This window comes from Schistocerca serialis, chromosome 5 (assembly GCF_023864345.2).
Source record: "Schistocerca serialis cubense isolate TAMUIC-IGC-003099 chromosome 5, iqSchSeri2.2, whole genome shotgun sequence".
NCBI lineage: Eukaryota > Metazoa > Arthropoda > Insecta > Orthoptera > Acrididae > Schistocerca > Schistocerca serialis.
The window spans coordinates 24,141,622-24,164,758 of record NC_064642.1 but is presented as its reverse complement, the minus strand read 5'-3'; the positions used below and the strand labels follow the sequence as shown (position 1 = coordinate 24,164,758).

The following is a 23,137-nucleotide window of genomic DNA, read 5'->3' as shown; positions in this document are numbered from 1 at the left end:
ATTTGGTCAGAGGCTAGAAAAATTGTACCAGACGGCATCAGCCTTTTAACACAAAATGGCATAAACACTTGTTGATAGGAAGTAATATAACTGCATGACAAGATGTGCAGAAGAATCAGAAACATGTTGTTCTCTAATTTAACTATGAGAAGGGAAAGAAACTGATTTCCATAATCTTATCTACATAGCTTTGTTAAGTTATGTATAATACTGGTCTTGAAGTCAATTTCAGTTTCACTAAGAATATCTTTTTCATGTGTTTCTAGGAGATCCAACTCCAAACATCACATGGTATAAAGATGGAGGGAGTTTAGATCATAACTTGGAGGTGACATATAAACGATGGTCCATTAATCTTGAGAAGTTGCAGGCTTCTGATTCTGGAAATTACACTTGTATTGTCTGCAATGTAAATGGATGCATAAATTTCACCCATATAGTGGAAGTTATTGGTATGAGGATGTTTCTGTTTCAAAATATTGTTTTTTTTTCTATTGAATAAATGTGAAGAACTATTTATAAGTTTACCAAAGTTAACTGCATTTATGATTGTAAGTGACATTTCAGTTATAAACATAGCTAGATTGTTTCTCATTTTGTAAGTGTTTTCTTACTAAATTTTAGACAAACATTCTGGGAGGCAGTTTCCTCACTACATCAAGAACATGACAGCTGCTGTAAACACAACAACTGAACTGAAATGCGTCCCTGTCATGGATAACCAAGCACACATTCTGTGGCAACGTGTAGCCAGTTGTCCAAGCAGTAATACTGATAGTGCTTCAGAGTCAGTGTTTCCACCACAGGTAAGCTATTTGAATTGTTGTACACAATATTACAAGAAAAAAACAATACTCTTCTTGAAAATAATAGGTGGAACGATAAAAAATCTTCTCGCCAAGCAGCAGCAGGAGAAAACATATAAAAGTTAACAAAATGTGCAAGAAAGGTAACGAAATGTGCAAGCTTTTGTAGCCAGTAGCTCCTTCCTCTGGCAGAAGGGTTGAAGGAGAAGGAAGAGGGATGAAGGAAAAGGACTGAAGAGTTTTATGAAATGAGGAGAATTGTGGAAAAGTCACCCAGAATGCTGGATCGGGGGACACTTACCAGGAAGAATGAGAAGGAAAGACTGATTGTTGGGGACTATACCCCATAATATTTGAAACCTGAGAACTGAAAGGTTGAATATAGGGTAGAAATCAAGACAGAGCTTACTAACAAAACATTGTGCAAGAGTTAATAAAGCTAGGTGCCTAACACATGCTAGAGATGAGGGTGGGAAAAATAGACCAGCCAGAAAATAAAAGATATAGAAAACTAAACGGGACCAAAGGAAGGAATGGTTATTGAGAGAAAATGCAGAGACTGAAGGAATCAACATAAATTAAGGCCAAGTGGAAGGTGAGAACCAAAGACATTTTGTAACACCAGTTTCCACCTGCAGAGTTCTGGGAAACTGGCATCAAAAGGAAGAATCCAGATGGCGTGTGTGGTGAAAAACGCAGTGAGGCCACAACTATCATGCTGTAGGGCATGCTCTGCAACGGGATATTGTGTGTTGTCAGTACACATGCTCTGTCCATGTCCACTCATCCTAACTGATACCACAGTGATGGTCATACCAATGTAGAAGACCAAACAGAGATTGCATAATAGCTAGCATGCAATATGTGTTGCTTCACAGGTGATCCCCCTTTGATAGTATACATTTTGCCAGTTATGGAGCTGGCAGTAGGATGCATAGGGCAAGCCTACAACAGGGAAAGTCACAGCGATAGGAGGGTAGGGAATTTAATTGGGAGTGTGTAGTTGGAGATTCCAAGAACTTTAACAGGTCAACCTCACCATGAGTGCATATGGCAAAGATGTCATCAATGTATCTACACCAAACCAGGGACTGAAGGCTTATGGATCCCAGGAAAGCCCCTCCAAAGCAATCCATGAAAAGGTTGGCATAGGCAGGAGCTATCCTAGTTCCCATGGACTCATCCCTGATTTGTTTGTAAGTCTACTCCTCAAACATAAGTTGTCTGTAAGCATAAAGATGATTAAGGTGAGCAGGAAGGGTGTCATAGATTTGGAATCTGGTGGGCACTGGTTGAGATAATGTTCAGCAGCAGAAATAACATGGTGTATGTTGGTATAGACGGAGGTGGCATAAGTAGTGACAATCAAGGTTTGTGGTGGAGGAGGGTCGGGCATAGATTTCAGACGATCTAGGAAATCTTTATGTGGTCATCCTTGTAGTAGATGGTTACAAGTACTTCGACTGTTCGTTATGACATGAAAATTAAAACACCTGCAGCCACATCTTCTGCATTTAATTTATTTATGAAACCAGTCTCAGTGTTAATTACACCATCTCTAGGCCCCATGACTGATGTAAATTGGGAGGAATCCAATTCAAGTGCAGTCACAACAGGAGCCAATATTAAATAACTGGTGTCCATAGATATGTTTTACATTGATTTCTATTATGACTGTACGCAAGACTGGATTAAAACATTGATTTCTATTATGACTGTACGCAAGACTGGATTCCTTCCAATTTATGTTGGTAAAGAAGCCTGAAGATGGTGTGATGGAACACTGAAACTGGCTGCATAAATAAATTAACTGAAAAAGGCATGGCTGCAGGTGTTTTAATTGTCATTTCAATTTAGAAAACAGTTAGTGTCTTTAATATAGGTACTTCTACTATAGGTTGCAGTTTTTGATCAACTAAGGCAGATATATGTTCGGTTAGTGCTTTGATGCCAGCAACAATGAGACAGCCAGGGTGGCTGAGTTCATGGATCTTAGAAAGAAGATAGTAAGTGAGAGTGCCTGGTTTTGGGAGGAGTAAGAAGTTCTATAGATCACGGGGATGGGATCTTGATGGCAGAAGGTGTATGTCAAGGTGTCAGACAGTTGGCACAGACCTTCACTTACATACTCCCATCTGTCAAGAACTACAATGGTAGATACCTTGTCTGTTGGGGGAATAATAATGGAGTTATCAGTTTTTAGGGTCATGTTGTAGGGACCTGAATGGGATTGTAGAGCAATGCAGGCTGTTAGGAATTCTTGAAAGGCTTGCAAATGGTGATTATGAGGTAATGATGGTGGATCAAGTTGGGATCATGGTTGAAACTGTTTAAGGCAGGGTTCAGCGTCAAGTCTGCTGTTGGAAACGTTTTGGAACTGAGTTTCCCAGTGATATTTCCAGTTGATGTTACATATGAAGGGAAGTAGGTCCTTCACCAAAGCAGCACCCTTGGATAACACAGATAATTCAGATGGGGAGAGTGCCTTAAGTAGAAGGTTGAGAACACTGTAGTGTTGTGGCTGGTTCTTGTGATCATGAGTTACCACTGCTCTGGGAGGCAGTGGTGAAATCTGGATATATGAAGAAGGTTAGCCAAACTCAGTTTGTAAGGGAGGAGTGGTAGTAGATGGCATGGCTGTTTAGGAAGCTGGAGAGGAACAGGAAGAGAAATAATACTGTTGAGGTACTTTAAGTGAAAACAGGATAGCTTTTTCAGTTGAGCTCTTGGCTGTTGTTGCAGTTTGAACTTGACTTGGTGGATGATACCATCCAAGGAAACATAAGAGGCAGACAACTGCAGGGTTTTGTAGGAGAAAAGTCTGATGTAGTGGATATTGGCAGATGGGGGATACAGGTTACAGATTAGCCAGAGAGATTGCTGTATTTGAAACTGTAAAAGAGGCTGGTATAGAGTAGCATTCCATCCAGAAACAGGGACGTACAATCCTTTGGGGGGTAACTCCCAGAAAGAAGCAGGTGTCAAGAGACAGAATATGGGGATCAGTGCACATATATGCCTTTCAGCCCTTCTGCCAGAAGAAGTTGCCACTGTCTCCAGAAGCTTGCACATTTAGTTAATTACAATGTGTTTTCTGCTGCTGCTGTGTGAATAGATTTTTTTGTCTACCCAATTACATTATATTTTCAAAAAAATGTTTTTGTTGAGATAATACTCTTCTTGAGATAAATATGTTATAGCACAGATTTTCTTTATATTGTTGCTGGAAATTATTATTAGTTTTTAAGAGAAAATTAACAATGTTTGCTGGTAACTTTGGTCTAATTGTTTTTAAATTTTCCTTTTTCACTGTGAAGTGAACAGTTGAGTTTAAAATCATATGTAATCATTTCTTTTTATTCTTTTGTTAAACTGTAGTAAAGAACAATGAGACACTTTCAAACTTATAATTTCTCATATATAATCAATAACAAAATGTATAAGTAACATGAATAAGAGTTTTTCTTTTTTCTTTGTGCTTCAAAGGACAAAGCGACCTGTAAGTACCATTCATTGGCAATCTGTAAAAGTGATTTCCAGTTGTGCATACAGAGCATATATCTTATGTCAAACCAGAGTTAGTGCTCTTCAGTTAAAATAAGACAGTTATTATAAAAAATTTAAAAAAGTTGAAAAGAGACGCTGAAATTCTGAGTGGAACACATCAGTACTAAGCTAACATGACTGTGTGATGAATTATAATATCTGTGTTCCTTAATTGGACTGGACTTTTCAATAAGCAGTTCCCAGGCATCTGATATACAGAAAGGATAAATCTATTCATAGAAAAATATTCCACACTGAAATGTTAATCCAATAATGAGAGATGATAATATCCTTTACCAATCTACATGAAGGAGAAACTCTAAAGCATAAATATAAATGTGTCTCACAAGCTTGTTTGTGTGTCCATCATCTGCAGCAAGCAGAGAAGGAGGTTTTATTTACAAAGCAAGTATAAATGAGTCTGAATATTTTGGAGTTATGCTCCATTATCCAAATGGTGTAGAGGAGAAATGCTTAGAGTTTTGATCTCTGAAGTTACGTAGGTGAGGCACAAAGAATCCCAAGCCAAGAGCATCACAATACTAAGATGGTTATTAAAAAAGATAATATTTGTTTACCTTTACATGTGTTTACACTGCTTCCCAGGTTAATAGGCAATGTTTTATCAAGCTTCCTTTTGTAAAACATTTAATGTGTGTATTGTGGCGTATAGGACTGTGCAATATAAGCATATAGAGTAGTTTAAATCTGCCATAGTGCAACATTTCTTTATGAGTTTAAAACACAAATGCTCAAGGAATACTTTTATTAGAAAATGTTCTTTTTATTTGCATTTTTGAAATAGACAGTTCCTGTATTAAGATAGAGAATTAAAACATAAGACAAAGTAGTGAAGTTGTTAATGTATCAATGGTTTTTAGCCTAGGGGCAGCCAACATCTGCTGATTATTCCAAACATAACACACAACAGTGAGGGCTGGTATGAGTGCATCACAACCATCAAAACTGGAAGCATTTTTACCTGTGTCTACCTACAAGTGATTGACGGTAAGCAGTCTGTAGATTATTTTGGCAAATTAACTAACACAGTATAACCAAACTAATAAATATGAAAATGAACTCCAAGACAAAAAAAGTGATGTGCCATGAAGGAATTATCCAAATGGCACGGAAATCAGTAGATGTGATGTACATGCACAAACAGACAAATGTTTACAATTTCAGAAAAAATAGATGATTTATTCAAGAAGAAGAGTTTCACAAATGGAGAAAATCACTAACACATTGGTCCATTCGTAGCTCTTGTGCAAGCAGTTATTCAGCTTGGCATTGATTGACAGAGTTATTGGATGTCCTCCTAAGGGATATGATGTCAAATCCTGTCCAAATGGTATGTTAGATTGTCAAAATCCTAAGCTGGCTGTAGGGCCCTGCTCATAATACTCCAAATATTCTCAATTGTGGAGTGATCCAGTGAGATTACTGGTCAAGCTAGGATTTGGCAAGCGACAGTAGAAATTCTCGCCATGTGCGGGTGGGCATTATCTTGCAGAAATGTAAGCCCAAAATGGCTTTCTATGAAGAGCAACTAAACAGGGTGTAGAATATCTTTGACACCTATCCTGTGTTGTAAGGGTGCTGCAAATGACAACTGAACAAGTCCTGTTGTTGGGCTGCATGGTGGGTGACAGTGAGGCTGGTACCCCACTACTGTCCGGCGCATCTCAAGACACATTTCCATTGGTCACAGGGCTCAACTCAATGTGGGACTCACCACTGAAGACAATTCTGTTCCAGTCAAGTAGTTTATAGGTCAAAGACATCCCTGGAGATGCCCCGAATGGTAGTAGAATACCAACCTGACTGTCGCCCACCGTACGCTCTGACAACCAGGAGTGACCGTCTGGGGTGCCATTTCTTTTCACAGCAGGACCCCTTTGGTTGTTATCTGCAGCACCCTTTAAGCACAGTGGTATGTCAAAAACATTCTACACCTTGTTTTGTTGCCCTTCGTGGCAAGCTGTCCCAGGCTCACATGTAGCAAGATAATTTCTACTGCTCACCTTTGTGCTTGCCAAAGTGTACCTTGGCCAGAAAGATCACCATATCTCTCCTCAACTGAGAATGTTTGGAGCATTATTGACAGGGCCCTCCAACCATCTTGATGTTTTGACCATGTAATGAGCTAATTGGATATCCAACTATTCTATCAATCAGTGACAAGCTGAATAACTGCTTCCCTAACAGGTGGAAATGGATCATCATGTTATTGACCTGATCAATTTGTTAAGCTTTTTGTCTTGAATATAACATCCAATTTTTCTGAAATTGTAATCATGTGTTTTTCTGCACTTGTACATCATACCTACCAATTTCTGTCCCATTCAGATAATTCCAGCCTCACAGTTGTAATTTCCCTTGTCTTAAGAGTCTAATTTGTTTGACAAGGACAAATTTTAATCACACTGCATAATTCTCATAGTGTACCATAGTTGAAGTACACACACACAAGATGAACATTAAATCTTGAGCCATGGAGTAGTAAATTCCTCCTTCAAGTGAGAAGAATATGGAGGGTAGGCACAAGCAAGATTTTGTATTTTTAATCTCAAGGAGGAAGAATTTTTTTTGTATTTTTCACATTGTTTACTATTCCTTTCTCACTTCCTCTCATCAGATGACTCTCACCTCTTCTATTCTAATCTGCCATTATTTACTTTTTTCCACTAAGTCAGCTTTTGTTCTTTTCCTCCTTTTCTGACATTCATATTTCATCTGTGCTGCATCATTTCATATATTCTACTTCCTTCCTGTAATATGTACTCTCTTGATTTTGATTTATGAGTAACTTATCATTGTTTTACAGTCATCCGATTCATTTGTTATTTTGTTTTCTTCTTTATTATCCAAGAAACATCTTTTGATGCAAAATTTAAAATTTCATGTTCTCGTTTTCATACATTTGTCTGTACTGAAGTCAAACAATGTTACTTCTTGCTCACCCAATAATTTTGCTTTTGATGTACGATTAAATTGTAGAGAAATGAGATAAATCAGGAAGCCTGTGCTAATTATCATTTCCTTTGAGATAGAACTGCTGGCAAGAAATTACCTACATAAGGCAAAATATCAGAATAGTTGATACAGAACTACTAGTTTCTTCCTAGGGGAGGAGAGATGGACAGCCTGGGCAAGGTTAAAGAGAAAGGGTCACTCATACTCTAGCATTAGAGAGACCCACCTGTTGTGAGGACAAGGAAAGGCACAGTTTTTTTGATCAAATCTTCCTGTTGATGCGATAATCGTATCCTTTCTGTTCCCAAAAGTCTACAACTCTTTTACATACATTTATTCTTAGTATACTGATTTGTTCCTTACATTTTATTTTCAGAACATTTTACCTATGCTGGTAAGACAGCTCAGGTAGAAAGAAAGAAGGTTGCTGTCGTTGGGAGTTCTCCGACACTCACCTGTGATGTCCCACCTGGACCTGACGTTCATGTTCGCTGGATAAAGCACAATACCAGAAGACTGCCTTTCAAAGATTTAAATAATATACCTTCTCAGTACATTGTTTCAGTAAGTAAATAACTTATTTTGATCCAAGGCTTCTCAAAAATGCTCATCAGTATAAATGCTGTCAAGTACACGATTTCTACATAGTAAGTTACAATTAATCATAGTAATTTGCCTTGGCTATTGAAACCACACAGATATGAATGAAGTTTGTCATAATGATGCTTGTGCATGTACGAGGTACATTCAGAAAATAACCGAACTTTACTTTCCTAAACTTCATTATTAATTTTATAGATCAATAGCCCTTGTCACCCTAAAAGCACCCCGCCCCCCATTTCATGAAGCAGTTCTCGATAGCTTCATTTGAGATGGTCTTTAAGGTCTGAGATGAATTTGCTTTGATAATACACATTGTTCACTTTTTCACTTTAAGGAAATAATTCAAAATGCACAATTCCATTAAAGTCAAAAAAGCAGTGAGCATTGCTATGACATGGGATTGAACCCGATGACTGAACTTCTGTCTTAATGTAGCTGTAAACTGAGCTTTTGTCTCCCATCATGATCCTTTGGATAAATGTTTCTTCATTGTCTTGTTCAAGGAGTTTCCGACAACCATCCACTCCATTTTTTTTCTGTTGTCCTGTCATCAAACGAGGAACAAATATTGCTGCAATGTTCAATTCTTGCATCAAAATTCCATGACATGATATGAAGATAGTAACTATGCTCACAAGAACAGATACCATTGATGACCGTGTAGCTTCTCTAGAATAAATGATAATTAATTGAAACCCTCAGCTGCCGACAGGTGTTGTTGACATACCTTGTTGGGCAGCTGAAAATGTGTGCCCCGACTGGGACTCAAACCTGGGATCTCCTGCTTACATGGCAGACGCTCTATCCATCTGAGCCACCGAGGACACAGATGAATAGTGTGACTGCAGGGACTTATCCCTTGCATGCTTCTCGTGAGACCCACATTCCCAACTGTCCACAATCTACATATGTAATGTTCCTAATAGATACTTCGCCCATCCACTCGTTACTCATGCCCACTTAAGTTGACGATTCCCGTAAGAGTTCGGGAAACCTGGGCGCACTTGCATCTGTGTCCTCGGTGGCTCAGATGGATGGAACATCTGCCATGTAAGCCTCTAAGCAGGAGATCCAAGATTCGAGTCCCAGTCAGGGCACACATTTTCAGATGTCCCCATCAAGGTATGTCAACAACACCTCCTTGGTTGAGAATCATCTTCAGTTCACTGATAACTGCTTTTAATTCATGAAAACCATTTGTAATATTGCACACAACCCACAGCATCATCTCCATAAGCTTGTTCAGAAGTTGATACGTTTCTGCAAAGTTTTGCCTATTTTCGCGCATAATTTTACATATCATCATTGCTCCAGAAAACCGCCCATTTCAAAAATCACCACAAACATGTTTAAACATGTTACACTCAAATAAAAATATCATGAAAACTAAATGAGATATTCACACTCCAAAAACATGTGGTTAGGTAGAAGGTAATGCACAAGGCACTGCTGCAAACTGCATACCACTAAATATCTCCATTAGCACATAATTCAAAATGTTTGGGTATTTTCAAAACAGACCTTGTATTTTCAAAAATCTGTTTTCATTTTATGATGGCTGCCATTGTGATTTGATTTTCTGTTTTCTGCATAATTTTTTATTCTCTTACTATTTACATTGACACAAAACTCAAATTCAAAGTTCCTGCAATTAGATGTACAATGATCTTATGACATCATGTGAGTGTACTCTTCTGCCTTACTTTTTCCTGTCTTGTCTCTTTGTCATTGATGTTTGTGGTAAAACTGCCATACTGTTGAGATATGATCTCAAGGCAATTAATTCAGTCATTTGATAATTTCAACCTGTTGTTTTAAAACCGTCTGCTGCTAACTTTCATGACATTGTGTGCTTTCTGTAATTCTTCCAAAGCAACATTCATATTTCATAATGTGTATTAAAATGTAATTTGATCTATACCACTCAGCCATTACCAGTGTAGTAAGAAGTGTTACATCATCTCTTCATATATTTACTTACATGATGAACTTCAGAAATGAGCAGAGCTACCTTTTTTGAATGGGCTCTTGATCTCTCACATTTAATGAATATTTAGATGTTTCAAAATATTTTGTTGCAGTCTGATAAAAGTGGCCAGTTGTTGCTCCAGCGTATAAGCTTGGATCATGCTGGATGGTACACGTGTTTGGTATGCAACAGACAGTGCACTTTCTCTGGTACCACATGGCTTCAAGTCAACCCAGGTAATGTGAAAAGTACAATCAAAATTAAAGAAGTACTGTATTTTAGACAACATTAAAATTCATAACTTAATTAAGTTTACAAGATAGCAGGGATTTGTGACTCATACTTTTAGAAGAGGAAAGTTGCCCCTCATCATATAGCATAGATGCTGAGGTGTGTGTGTGTGTGTGTGTGTGTGTGTGTGTGTGTGTGTGTGTGTGTTTGATACTTTTAGAAGATGTTTCTAGTATTATTTTGAAGACAACTTAGTTTCAGTACTCATGATTCTCCACTTTCTCTCTCTCCTGGAGCAAAATATTTCATGATTTTTTTATATACAAATGAACAGGAAATATTTGACAGCATTCATAAATAAATAATGAATAATTTCACTATGATAATAAACTATGTATATGAGAACTAAATATACAGTTTATGTCAAAAATTTATGTCATTTATTATGATTCAGTAAATGTTAATAGTTTCAATAGATGTCTGTGATTTTACATTTTCCCTATGTGTGGTGATTTTGAAATGTTCTGGTGATATCATCTATATGGTGCAATATTTGAATACAAATGCTGTGCAGTAAGAGATAATCAGTGGTCTGCCCCACTTGAGGATGGTAAAAATTCAACTTGTTGTGATATAACACCATCTGGACAAAAATTCCTGCTTAAATGCCAAAGAATAGTTCAAGCATGTTTTAAGAGCTGAATCACACTAGTTAAGAACTTTACCATTGATTTTTATACACAAGTCCTGGACATCTAAAATCAAAATAAAATCAAAAGAATTTTACTTCCAGCTTTATCTCAACTGGGAGCTGCAGAAGCAGATGATTCTCATGATGTTGATGGGCCTGACAGAGAGACTGATCTTCTGTCTAAGCCAGGTTCTGTAAATGCTACAGGGGATTTAAAACCACCAACTTTTGTAAAACCTAACACTATGCATCCTGTAATCATGAAGCCTGCTGGAAACACTTTGCGTCTCAAATGTCAAGCTGATGGTGAGCTAGATTTATGTATTTATTAATATATACTGTAGAATTCACAAGTAAAATAAAATATTACAAATGGAATGATATCTATATTACTATTCTGTGCACATTTTCCCTTGCTCTGTTTGTATATCAAACACAATTGCTTTGCAAGCTTTCTTGGGGAAGTTGCATATATGATATCCCAAAATGATTTAACATCCTCAATTTTTTCATTCATTCACACATCCTGTTCTGTAAATCCTATTATGAAAGAGAAGTTGTTGAATGATTAGTGTTACATATTAACAGGCATGAGCAGACACTCTAAGCCACTTCTGTAAAGCATACTAACAACAAAATTTGGCTATTGCTGATCTCCTCACATTGGTTACTATGAGAACTATTTCTAAGGTATTTTACATATGTACGTATTAGGAGAAAAGTAGCAATTAAAAAAGGCCCACTGTACCTCCCCTCACATTATGCAGCTGCTGCTTTTATCTGATACTAAAGCATTATCAACACTCTGTCTGTGTACTGGCAAAGACGAATCATGTTTAATTCAAATGGAATTTACACTCCTTAGTCCAAATATCCTCATAAATTACAGAAAGTTTGGCTAATAAGGTACTCCTGTACCTTGTTTTTAGATACCTGAGGTTTTTCAATTTGCTAGAAATCTGATACCATTTGTTAGAAAAAGTAACTGGGGAGTATCATCATGATTAGTATACTAATTTCAAGAAGTACAGCCCCAGAATTTTTTTTAAATACCCCACCATACCTTTGGCAATATAAGGAAATGAAGACTGCCACTCAGTGCAGAGATGGTATGTTGAGCTGCAGACAGGCACAATGAAAAAGAGTTACTATTTAGCTTTCAGCCAAACCTTACTTCTGAAAAGAAAACACATTTATTCATTCAAGGCATTCTGGTCTAAGCTGCCAGAGATGGTGGTCACGTGTGCATGAGGTGTGCTTGCTTGTGCGAATGAATGTATGTGTATTCTTCTCTGAAGAAGGATTTGGCCAAAAGCTAAGTCATAAAAGTCTTTTCATTGTGCTTGTCTGAAACTCAACATGACATTTTCACAGTGAATAGTAATCTATACTTTTCCTTATATTGTTTCCACTATATCTTTAACTATTGCAGCCCCAAGAAACTTAAATAATATTTTTAACTTTCTTCTTGCAAATTATCTGAACATTGAGTTTTATTGACAACATTGTCATTTTGTTACATTTAATGACATTTACAAAAGTATTACCAATGTCTGTTTTTGTACAGGAAATCCAAGTCCAAATATTACTTGGTACAAAAATGGTGTGATCCCAGAACGCCATTTAGGTGTTATATCATATAGGCGATGGTCAATGAATTTAGAAGATCTGACAACTTTTGATTCTGGCAATTACAGTTGTGTTGTCTGCAATGAACTGGAGTGTATCAACCACACATTTAAAGTGGATGTTATTGGTATGTAGACAGTTTCCTTATCTAAAAAGTTTTTTTAAACATTTATTGCACTTATATATTGATCAGCATATATGACAACTTAAAACTGTAAATTGGGACTTGAACTTAAATCTCTGCATCTTGCAGGCAGTTCACCATGAATTATACACATCCTGCAGTCTATGAGGTGTCAACATACAGTGCAATTATTGGCACTTTTTGAAAAACAGTTTTACCTTGTCACTAATGTTGATTATTGGGTACATGCCAAAGAAGTCACCCTGATGTGTTTTTCAATTAATATGAGCCACGCAATGAATGATTGATTGACATAGTTAGGAAATTAGTTATTCAATTAAAATGGAAAGAGGGACTGTTATGACATGCAAACCACAAAAGCAAGCTGATGTAAAGTAGAGATATAATACTTTCACATAAATATTAAAAATGGACAGTCAAGTGTTGAAAGACTGCCCTGTGACATTCCTAGTTAATATAGGATTTTTATTACTTAAATTTATATTTTTTCACCTCATCTACAAAATGGCAACAAAAGAGGCACATAATACATGTTTCTTTTACCAATTTATAAACTATACAAAATAACCACTAATATGATTCACTAGGTACAAATATAATATTTATTTAAAGCAATTCCAGTAGCTGTCCAGTTATTATTCTTGGATGGTGCTACTGTTCATAGGGTATTGATCTTCCTTTAGAACTACTCACAATCATCAGGAGAATTTGTGGAAGATTCACATTAGGTGCAGCTACAGTAGCTCTCTTTAGTAACAGGTAAATGAGAAGTAATAAAAGTAGGTAAAATATATTGTTTCAGTACAATAATTAATCACTTAAGTCAATGATGTCATTTAAATTTTTCATTAGCGCTAATAACTGGTACAATGAGATGTGACCTCTGCCATGCGTTTCGCATTGGTTTGCAGTTTGTAGATGTAGCAAATGGGAAAGGCAAGTTAGAGACATTGGGTTATGGCAAATGGCAAGACTCATTGCAATTTTAGCCCTGATGTAGCAAATAGTGAAAGAAACATGAGCACTACTACTACGTGAATAACGTTCACTGTCCGGGAGTGACATCGGGTCAGACTGAGTAGATAAATTTGAAAAAGTTCAACGAACAAATTTAAAAAGGACAAAGTAACATTTCATGATTTGTGAAAAATATACACATCTTGTACAAATGTTTTATTGGTATGCTCAATTAACTAGAATGAGAAACTGTACGGGGTAGGCACTATGTAGCATGCAAAGGCCTGCTAGAAAGTGTTCATGTGTTCTTTGCAAATATCCTAAAAACATATTACTGGCCCATTCTTGCATGCTGTGAACTCTCTCTAATAACCCTAAAGTCCACAGGACATTAAAGCCTAATCCGTTCCTTTATACTGTGAAGGGACCACAGTGATAATATTAGGTGCAGTATGTCACATATTTCTGTCCTTGCAATTTCCATAAATAGAATTTGAATACAAGCCAATGTGAGGCACAAGCAAATATGAAGCACCCTGTGTGACTTGTTGCATATTAGAATGAGGGACATTAATCTAGATGTAGATACAGGAAGAGCAATTTTCAACTTCACACTTCACATCTATGCAAAAAGTATGGCTATGGGCACTGCTATCTACTATCTCTGTGTAACATTACATGTTACAAACTCCCAGTGCCATGGAAAAATGATAGTTTATTATTTTGTGCGTGGCCTTTTTAAAACAACGAAAACAAAGTGTACCCCAAATTTGATACAAATGGAAGTTTTATGTTACTACAAGAATAATACTGATCTTGCATTTTCATTACCATGTTGCCAATTGGGGTTATGATCTCTTCACACCCCATATTTCTAGATTTTTGCTTTGTGGGGCATAAATATGATTTTAAAAAAACTTTCATGCATATGACTTTTCATTTTGATTATGATTTAATGAAAATAATTTGGGCTGAATTTACACAGAATTCAAACACTCTCAGACACTCTATTGCTGTCTTGATATTGTAATAATAAAATTTTGACTTATTTTCAAATGTTAAGATTATTTATTTCAAGTAGACTACAAAGGTTTTACTAATCATGGTTTCTCAAAGATCAGATCTTAATAAAAAGATAACTAGTTTTTTAAATTTATTTGCTAACATGTATGGCATAAAACAATATTGGATAGTTTCATGTAGTTTGTTTGTTTTTGTACAAATGTTCATATAAATAGATAGTATGGTGCTTACATAGTAGGCAAATAGATCTGTTGCACAATTGACTAATAACATCATTGTATTGTACACATTGTATTGTATTGTGTAACATCATTGTATTATATTCAAAGGTAACATAATGAACAGCATTTAACACAAATAAATAAAAACATGAGGCAGGGTACTTACAAATGTAACAAAATGAGGCTCAAGTGATCTATTTGGTATGGTATTGAATACTTCAATATATGAATCTCAATGCGTTACATTGATCTGCTAGCAGCCATGTGCTCATTTTTTGTAGTAACTGTTCTCTTTACATTTACCTGCAGAATATACGTAATGCCTGTGCATATTATTTTCCATCCAAGCCACTATTTCACAGAGAGATCAATGAATGGCACACATCCTGCATGATAGGCACACAACATCCCTTACAGCAACTGTTCACTGTTAAAATGAAAATATTGTTTTGAATTGTAATCTGACGTTTAAAAACCCTTATTTTCTGTCTTTTTTAAAAGCATTATTTAGTAGCACCACAATTTTTTATTTTTGTTGCTTACTGCATATACCTGAATAGGTTAATAAGTTTGTTGAAATAATTTAAGACAGTTTAAAACAACAACATCTGTGCAAACTGCTTCATTTTTGTATAGTATATTTTTCACCTTGCTTTTGATATTCAGCAAATTTCAAGTTCTTTTTCTTAATTTTTAAGTCTCATTGCAATTGAATGAACTCGGACTCTGTGTTATTGTGATAGCCCTTTGAACAAACCCTTCAGTGGGACTCTTTGTGGTGCTGTGTCCAGATATAAAATTAAGAGAAATGAAGAACAGCTGTAGCAGTTGCATGTTGAATGTACAACAATGTGAAATTTGGTTTAAATCCCGTGTTGACCACCCTGATAACCTATCCCATGCATTTCACCATCACAGGTGTGTCACCTATATTTACCCTGATGATAAGATTACATTAGCTGCTTTCACATATGATCATCTACTGAAAAGGTGTGAACTTGCAGACATTTTTATCCAAATGTTACTTTAAGAGTCTGAAGTAAAGTTTAGCATAGTATTTCTAAAATATTTATCTTGTCAATTGACAATGAGACAATGAATCCAAAGTAGTGACCCCCTGTCAACATTTCCTTTCCTTGCTAACACAAATATCCGTGAGGGAGGGAAAAATACTTGGAACAGTAGAAAGATACTGCTTAAAAATGAAAGAATTTTAAATTTTCTATTATTTGGAGATTACAGTGTGGCAAATGTCCCCTTTTATATCACACTACCAACACACATGATATTGAACAAGTTAGAAGAAGGTGTGTATTTACACCTGAGAGCATATTTTAGTTACAGAGTGAATGTATTTTGGATTTGCATACATTTTCATCAAGTGTAAGTTTAAAATATAATAAAAATAGATATTCTGAATATGATCTACTGCATGATAATTCCTTTGTCAGAACGGTATCCACACAGACCTTATATACACAGCGCCGAAAATAAGACAGCTGTTGTGAACACTACTGCTGAGTTAACATGTACTACAGTCTCAGATCTTGAACCACATATCCAGTGGCTACGTGTTGAATCTTGTCCAAGTGGTGATATTGATGATGCAGATGATATTCCCAATGCAACACTTCTTCCTCAGGTAAGAATTGGATGTGATTTTTTAAATTGAGGAAGTCTTGCTTTCTTTTTCAGGAACCTGGTGGTTGGGTGTGGTGGCAGGCAGATGTCAAATTTTTATCCATTTTTAAAAGCAACATGATGAAAAATCTATAACAGTGCTGAATACAGTTTACAAAAATTATGAAGCATAGTTTCACTTTCCATTTTCTTTCATTGTGCCTTAACAACAAAAACTTGATTCGAGCACTTTTATGGATTTATTCGAGCACTTTTATGGATTTTTATGTCAGTTCTTTTATGGTTTTGTACACATTTTCAGCTGATAATTTAAAACACTCTATTTTTCTAGAGCGAGTGCATCACAGGCCAATATTCACAGAAGCTCCTGAGAACTCCACCTTGGTTTTGGGTGCCACAGCTTCATTTAACTGCAAAGTCCTGTCTGATCTTCATCCTCATGTTGCCTGGTATAAGGGCTATTACATGGACTTTAATGAAACAGAGTCTAGTAACACGGTGAAGGTATACTTAAGTGTTTATTCTCTGGATGCTGTGGGCTATCTGATGCATGAGCATGACAAGTTACTAACTTTCTTTTAATAACATCTTGTAATTTGTACGTAATATGTCAATAAGAAGTGAGTTGAATTTTGTTTTAGTTTTATTTGCAAGAGCATGGATACTGCTTCTTAGTCACTAAATCTATGCTGTAAAACTATCTGTACTTAGATATTTTTGTATTGTTACCAGAAATGTACTAAAACTGTAACTAATTTATTGTTACAAGGTGTACAACTTTGCTTCCACTTGCAGACATCAGGCAGTTAGCTCAGACCTCAGTCAACATAACCTCATTCAAACATGAGTCAATTTGTGTCTGCATCATAAAGTTGTTCTTGATTGAAAATGTCAGTTTATGAGCCTAATTCTCATCGTTTGCAGGAGGTGTTACAGTTTTGTTTCAATATGAAGAAAACAGCAGCTGAGTCTCATCGACTGCTCTCAAGTACGTGTGCTAAGGATGCTATTAGTGAAAGAATGTGTCGTGAGTGGTTTCAACACTTCAAGAATCGTGATTTTAACATCTTAGACCGGCGTAGTGGTGGAAGTGAGAATGTTTTTGAAGATGCAGAATTGGGGACAATGCTGAGTGAAGACTCGTGTCAAACTCAAGAAGAATTGGCATGATTAGTAGGAGTGACACAGCAAGCCATTTCAAAATGTCTCAAGGCTATGGGCATGATTCCGAAAGAAGGAAATTGGGGCCCGTGTGAGCTGAAATCAAGAGACGTTTATTGGCATTTGTGTGTTTGTGAACAGTTCCTTCAGAGGCAAAAACGAACGGGATTTCTGCATCTCATTGTGGCTGGGGATGAAAAATGGGTTCATTACAATAACCCCAAACATAAAAAATCATGGGGATAACCTGGCCATGCTTCCACATTGACGGCCAAATCGAATATTCAGGGCTCCAAGATCATGCTCTGCATTTGGTGGGACCAGCTCAGCGTTGTGTACTGTGAGGTGTTAAAACAAAATGAAACAATCACAGGTGCTCATGACTGAATGCAATTAATGTGTTTGAGTAGAGCATTAAAAGACAAATGGCTGCAATACAGTGAGAGGCACGATAAATTGATTTTGCAGCATGACAACGCTCGACCCCACGTTGCAAAAGGGGTCAAAACGTACTTGGAAACGTTAAAAAGGGAAGTCCTATCCTACCCGCCATATTCTCCAGACATTGCTCCCTCTGACTATCACCTGTTTAAATCAGTGGTGCATTGCCTGGCTGACCAACACTTCCGATCTCATGAAGAAGTCACAAATTGGATCAATTCATGGATCACTTCAAAAGATGAACAATTTTTTCGACGTGGGATTCATATACTGCCCAAAGATGGCAGAAAGTAGAGGCCAGTGATGGAAAATACTTTGAATGATACATGTGTAACCAATTTGTTTCATTAAAGCCTCAAATGTTGGGGGAAAATGGAAGAAGCAAAGTTGTACACCTTTTACATTCTATCTAAATTATAGCACTCTCTTGATTTACAAATGTATCATGAAATAACAACTATTTTCAATAAATAATTAAAATTGTAGGGAAGTATAAATGGTTGTAGCAAGTAAGAGGCAAAGATTTCCAGCCTTGCACGTCCACAGATGTACATAATTTTTTTGCTTATATCTTGGTAGCATCCTGTTAATGTATTAGTTGTTACCCAGAATGTTACTCATAAATCTGAACTGGTGATCATTGCAGATTAAGGAGCTGTACATGAAAATTGAAAGCCACATTTTACAGTTTCTCTGCCATGTTGCAACAAATTGAATCACAGTACCATTGTCTCTTCTTCATTTGTTGTTATGATCTAATTGACCAAATGCTTGGTCCATGCCTCTCCATGTTTTCCACATTATGGCTGTACTTACCAGTTCTTCTTCTTTTCTGTCAGCTTCATCTTTGACATTGTCAGTGTTGGCTTTCAATCTTTTCTGGGGACTACATCATTTCTTGATGCCATCCTGTAATGCCCTGACTATCTATATGTACATTTTGCTTTCTCTTATTCTCATTATTTGTCAAAATTTAATTGTTTTTTGTTAAGATGTCATTTTTCCTGGATTCATCTTGATATCTTTAAACAACATGAGCTGTTTCAAACCACGAATGAAGGGCAATAAGCAGATTCCACTCTCCTAGATTTCTGTAAACTGTTAACAAAGGTACGAGCATACGGCATAGTTTCCCATGTACGTGAGTGGCTCAAAGACTTCTTAAGGAACAGAACCCAGTATGTTGTTCTTGATGGGAAGTGTTCATCAGAGACAAGGGTATCGTCAGGAGTGCCCCAGGGAAATGTGATATGACCACTGCCATTTTCTATATACATAAATGATGTGGCAGACAGGGTAAGCCACTGTCTGCAGCTGTTTGCTAATGAAGCTGTGGTGTATGGGAAGGTGTTAGTCATTTAGTGACTGTAGGAGGATACATGATGACTTACATAAAGTTTAAAGTTGATGCGATGAATGGCAGCTACCTATAAATGTAGAAATGTGTTAATTAATGCAGATGAGAAGAGAAAAAAAACCATACTGTTTCAGTACAGCATTAGTAGTGTTCAACTTAACACAATCATGATGCTTATCTAAGTGTAACATTGCAAAGCAATATGAGATAGAATGAGCATGTGTGGACTGTAGCATGGAAGGCAAATGGTCAACTTCGGTTTGTCGGGAGAATTTTGGGAATGTGTGGTTCATCTGTAAAGGGGTCTGCATATAGGACACTAGTGCGATCCACTTTTGAGTGCTGTTTGAGTGTTTGGGATCCTTGCCCGGTCCAACTAACAGAAAACATCATAGCAGTTCAGATGCAGGCTGTTAGATTTGTTACCGGTAGGTTTAAACAACATGCCTTTCTTCCAAATATGCTATGTCTACAGTCTGCTAATATAGCAAGGACCGGAATTCTACATTTCCCTGTAATGTGACATTCAAAACATTTCATTTCTCATTTCTACACAATTATTACACTCTCTCTACAATACATTCTTTGCTCCTGTAACCCCCTGGCCTCAACCTTTGCTAGTCCCGGCTCTCCCCCTTCCTTGCTCCCACTCCAGCACTACAAATGCCTACTACCCCACCAATGTATATACTAGTCTTTCCCCCATCTCTGCTTCCCTCCCCCTCTCCTCCTGCCCCTCAGTACAGCCTCTCAACACTGCACCTAGACTTTGTCCAAAAGCTTAATTATTTTAGCAGTCTTTCTCATTGTGCCTTCTGCGGCTCAGCACCTCCTCTATGTTATGAGTAGAAATCTATCCTATCCATACTATTGTTATTTCATACTGAGCTTTCCATTGTTTAATTATTACACCTCACATGTTTTTCTCAGTTATTTATTATGTTTTACATGTGAGTGAATAACAGAATTCAGTTTTGACAAACAGTCTAAGTAGGTCTTTATATCCTGCCTTTGTAACAAATAGGTGAAGGTATTTGGGTAACTGGCCTTGGTGTTTTTCATTCATATATTTTGACTTTGCAACAGTAATTGGTACTTTATACTGATATCTTAATGTGAGTCTCTTAATTTTTAAAGTGTTATGGTGTAGGTGTTGTCTTCTGCTCAACGTTTAACAGACAGTGTAGTGGGTCAACTATAAAGCTTTCTTTCATGTAGCATTGATTTGTCAAAGAATGGTATTAACAGAATACTTCATGTGTGAAACATTGGTGAAGGCAGCATTATTAAGTTCCAACCATGTTTTACTAATTCCTGGAGTTCCATTGGCATTAAAATCTTTATACACTTAATGTCCCATATTATCACTGATGTAAGGCATTTCCTTCGTGTAACTTTATGGTTGATACTCAAGACGCAATTACAGCAGCTGTAAATCTGTATACCTGGCAAAGCAAACTAGCAGAATATGTGATGTAATTAGGAGCACTTAATGAAATATATTTGGTGTTGATTTGACTTGCATTGTAATTTTCAATTATTTTGGATTCATGTAAGTATAACTTTATAGTTGATTATATTTATAATAACAGCATGTTAAAAATGAGAATGATGATGCACTTGCCTAAATTATCTAACTGCTAAGTTTTTGCTTTGTTTTTATATTTGCAGTTTTAAGCATCAGTTACAGATTTTCTAGAAATTGTAGATGGGGCACTACGATACTTTTAGCATTCTCATTTTTATTATAATTAAATAGATATACAGGGTTATTGCAAATGATTGAAGCGATTTCACAGGTCTACAATAACTTTATTATTTGAGATATTTTCACAATGCTTTGCACACACATACAAAAACTCAAAAAGTTTTTTTAGGCATTCACAAATGTTCGATAAGTGCCCCTTTAGTGATTCGGCAGACATCAAGCTGATAATCAAGTTCCTCCCACACTCGGTGCAGCATGTCCCCATCAATGAGTTCGAAAGCATCGTTGATGCAAGCTCGCAGTTCTGGCACATTTCTTGGTAGAGGAGGTTTAAACACTGAATCTTTCACATAACCCCACAGAAAGAAATCACATGGGGTTAAGTCGGGAGAGCGTGCAGGCCATGACATGAATTGCTGATCATGATCTCCACCATAACCGATCCATCGGTTTTCCAATCTCCTGTTTAAGAAATGCCGAACATCATGATGGAAGTGCAGTGGAGCACCATCCTGTTGAAAGATGAAGTCAGCGCTGTCAGTCTCCAGTTGTGGCATGAGCCAATTTTCCAGCATGTCCAGATACACGTGTCCTGTGACGTTTTTTTCGCAGAGGAAAAAGGGGCCATAAACTTTAAACCGTGAGATTGCACAAAACACGTTAACTTTTGGTGAATTGCGAATTTGCTGCACGAATGCGTGAGGATTCTCTACCGCCCAGATTTCCACATTGTGTCTGTTCCATTAAGAAAAAATGTTGCTTCATCACTGAAAACAAGTTTCGCACTGAACGCATCCTCTTCCACGAGCTGTTGCAACCGCGCCGAAAATTCAAAGCGTTTGACTTTGTCATCGGGTGTCAGGGCTTGTAGCAATTGTAAACGGTAAGGCTTCTGCTTTAGCCTTTTCAGTAAGATTTTCCAAACCGTCAGCTGTGGTACGTTTAGCTCCCTGCTTGCTTTATTCGTCGACTTCCGCGGGCTATGCGTGAAACTTGCCCACACGCGTTCAACCATTTCTTCGCTCACTGCAGGCCGACCCGTTGATTTCCCCTTACAGAGGCATCCAGAAGCTTTAAACTGTGCATACCATCGCCGAATGGAGTTAGCAGTTGGTGGATCTTTGTTGAACTTCGTCCTGAAGTGTCATTGCACTGTTATGACTGACTGATGTGAGTGCATTTCTAGCACGACATACGTTTTGTCGGCTCCTGTCGCCATTTTGTCTCACTGCGCTCTCGAGCGCTCTGGCGGCAGAAACCTGAAGTGCGGCTTCAGCTGAACAAAACTTTATGAGTTTTTCTATGTATCTGTAGTACTGTGTCGTGACCATATGTCAATGAATGGAGCTACAGTGAATTTATGAAGTCGCTTCAATCATTTGTAATAGCCCTGTATACTTGGTCTGTAGTGTGGTGTTGTTAATGTAGTGCCAAACAATGTGGGATCTGCACATAGAAGCATGACAGTAGCCACAAATTTTGTTAATACATTAAAAAAACTACTTATATGATTAAATGTGGATCATAAAGGTAATAATTCATTTCGTTCTCAAATGGAATTGCTCCACTAGTTTTGTTAGTTGGTGGTCTGATGAGAATTCATAAATCTGAAGGGCAACAATTAAATCTTATCCATCATATTATAAAACCATGTAATGATAAAGAAATTCTGTAGATCATGCAGCCCATGAACAAACACATTCAGTACCAGATGTGTTGCATCTAAACCAATAAGATAAAGTTGAAGGACATTGGGTTATTCAATGGTTGCAAGGAAAGCTAATCCATTATCAACAGAGATGCATAAGAGTGAATGGATACTGACCAAAGCCACTTTGGGAAAGGCTCTACCACTTAGTAATCAAATACAGGACTGACTCATGCATAGCCTGAAATAGAGAGTTGTAAACACTACAAGAGCAGTTGCGAGTAAGGTGCAGAACTGGGAAGAGTTGCTGAATTGATGAACTGAGTTGTGGTTATTGTTGCAGTCTTGAGTCCAAAGGCTGGTTTCATGCAGCTCCTATACAAA

At 37.0% G+C, this 23,137-nt stretch overlaps 1 protein-coding gene across 3 annotated transcripts in view; it reads left to right on the top strand.

Annotated features, from left to right (window-relative positions):
- The window catches only part of LOC126480817 (fibroblast growth factor receptor 3-like), a 421,486-nt gene that overhangs the window by 378,425 nt on the left and 19,924 nt on the right, over nt 1-23,137 (top strand). For 2 of the 3 annotated variants that reach the window (XM_050104150.1, XM_050104153.1), the window contains exons 8-15: nt 267-452; nt 625-806; nt 5,234-5,360; nt 7,705-7,892; nt 10,013-10,136; nt 10,925-11,128; nt 12,390-12,578; nt 16,249-16,439. In XM_050104150.1, coding sequence (XP_049960107.1) covers nt 267-452; nt 625-806; nt 5,234-5,360; nt 7,705-7,892; nt 10,013-10,136; nt 10,925-11,128; nt 12,390-12,578; nt 16,249-16,439 — 1,391 coding nt within the window. Of the gene's footprint in view, nt 1-266; nt 453-624; nt 807-5,233; nt 5,361-7,704; nt 7,893-10,012; nt 10,137-10,924; nt 11,129-12,389; nt 12,579-16,248; nt 16,440-16,769; nt 16,943-23,137 lie in introns of all 3 variants that reach the window. The other variant, XM_050104152.1, reaches the window with a different exon arrangement.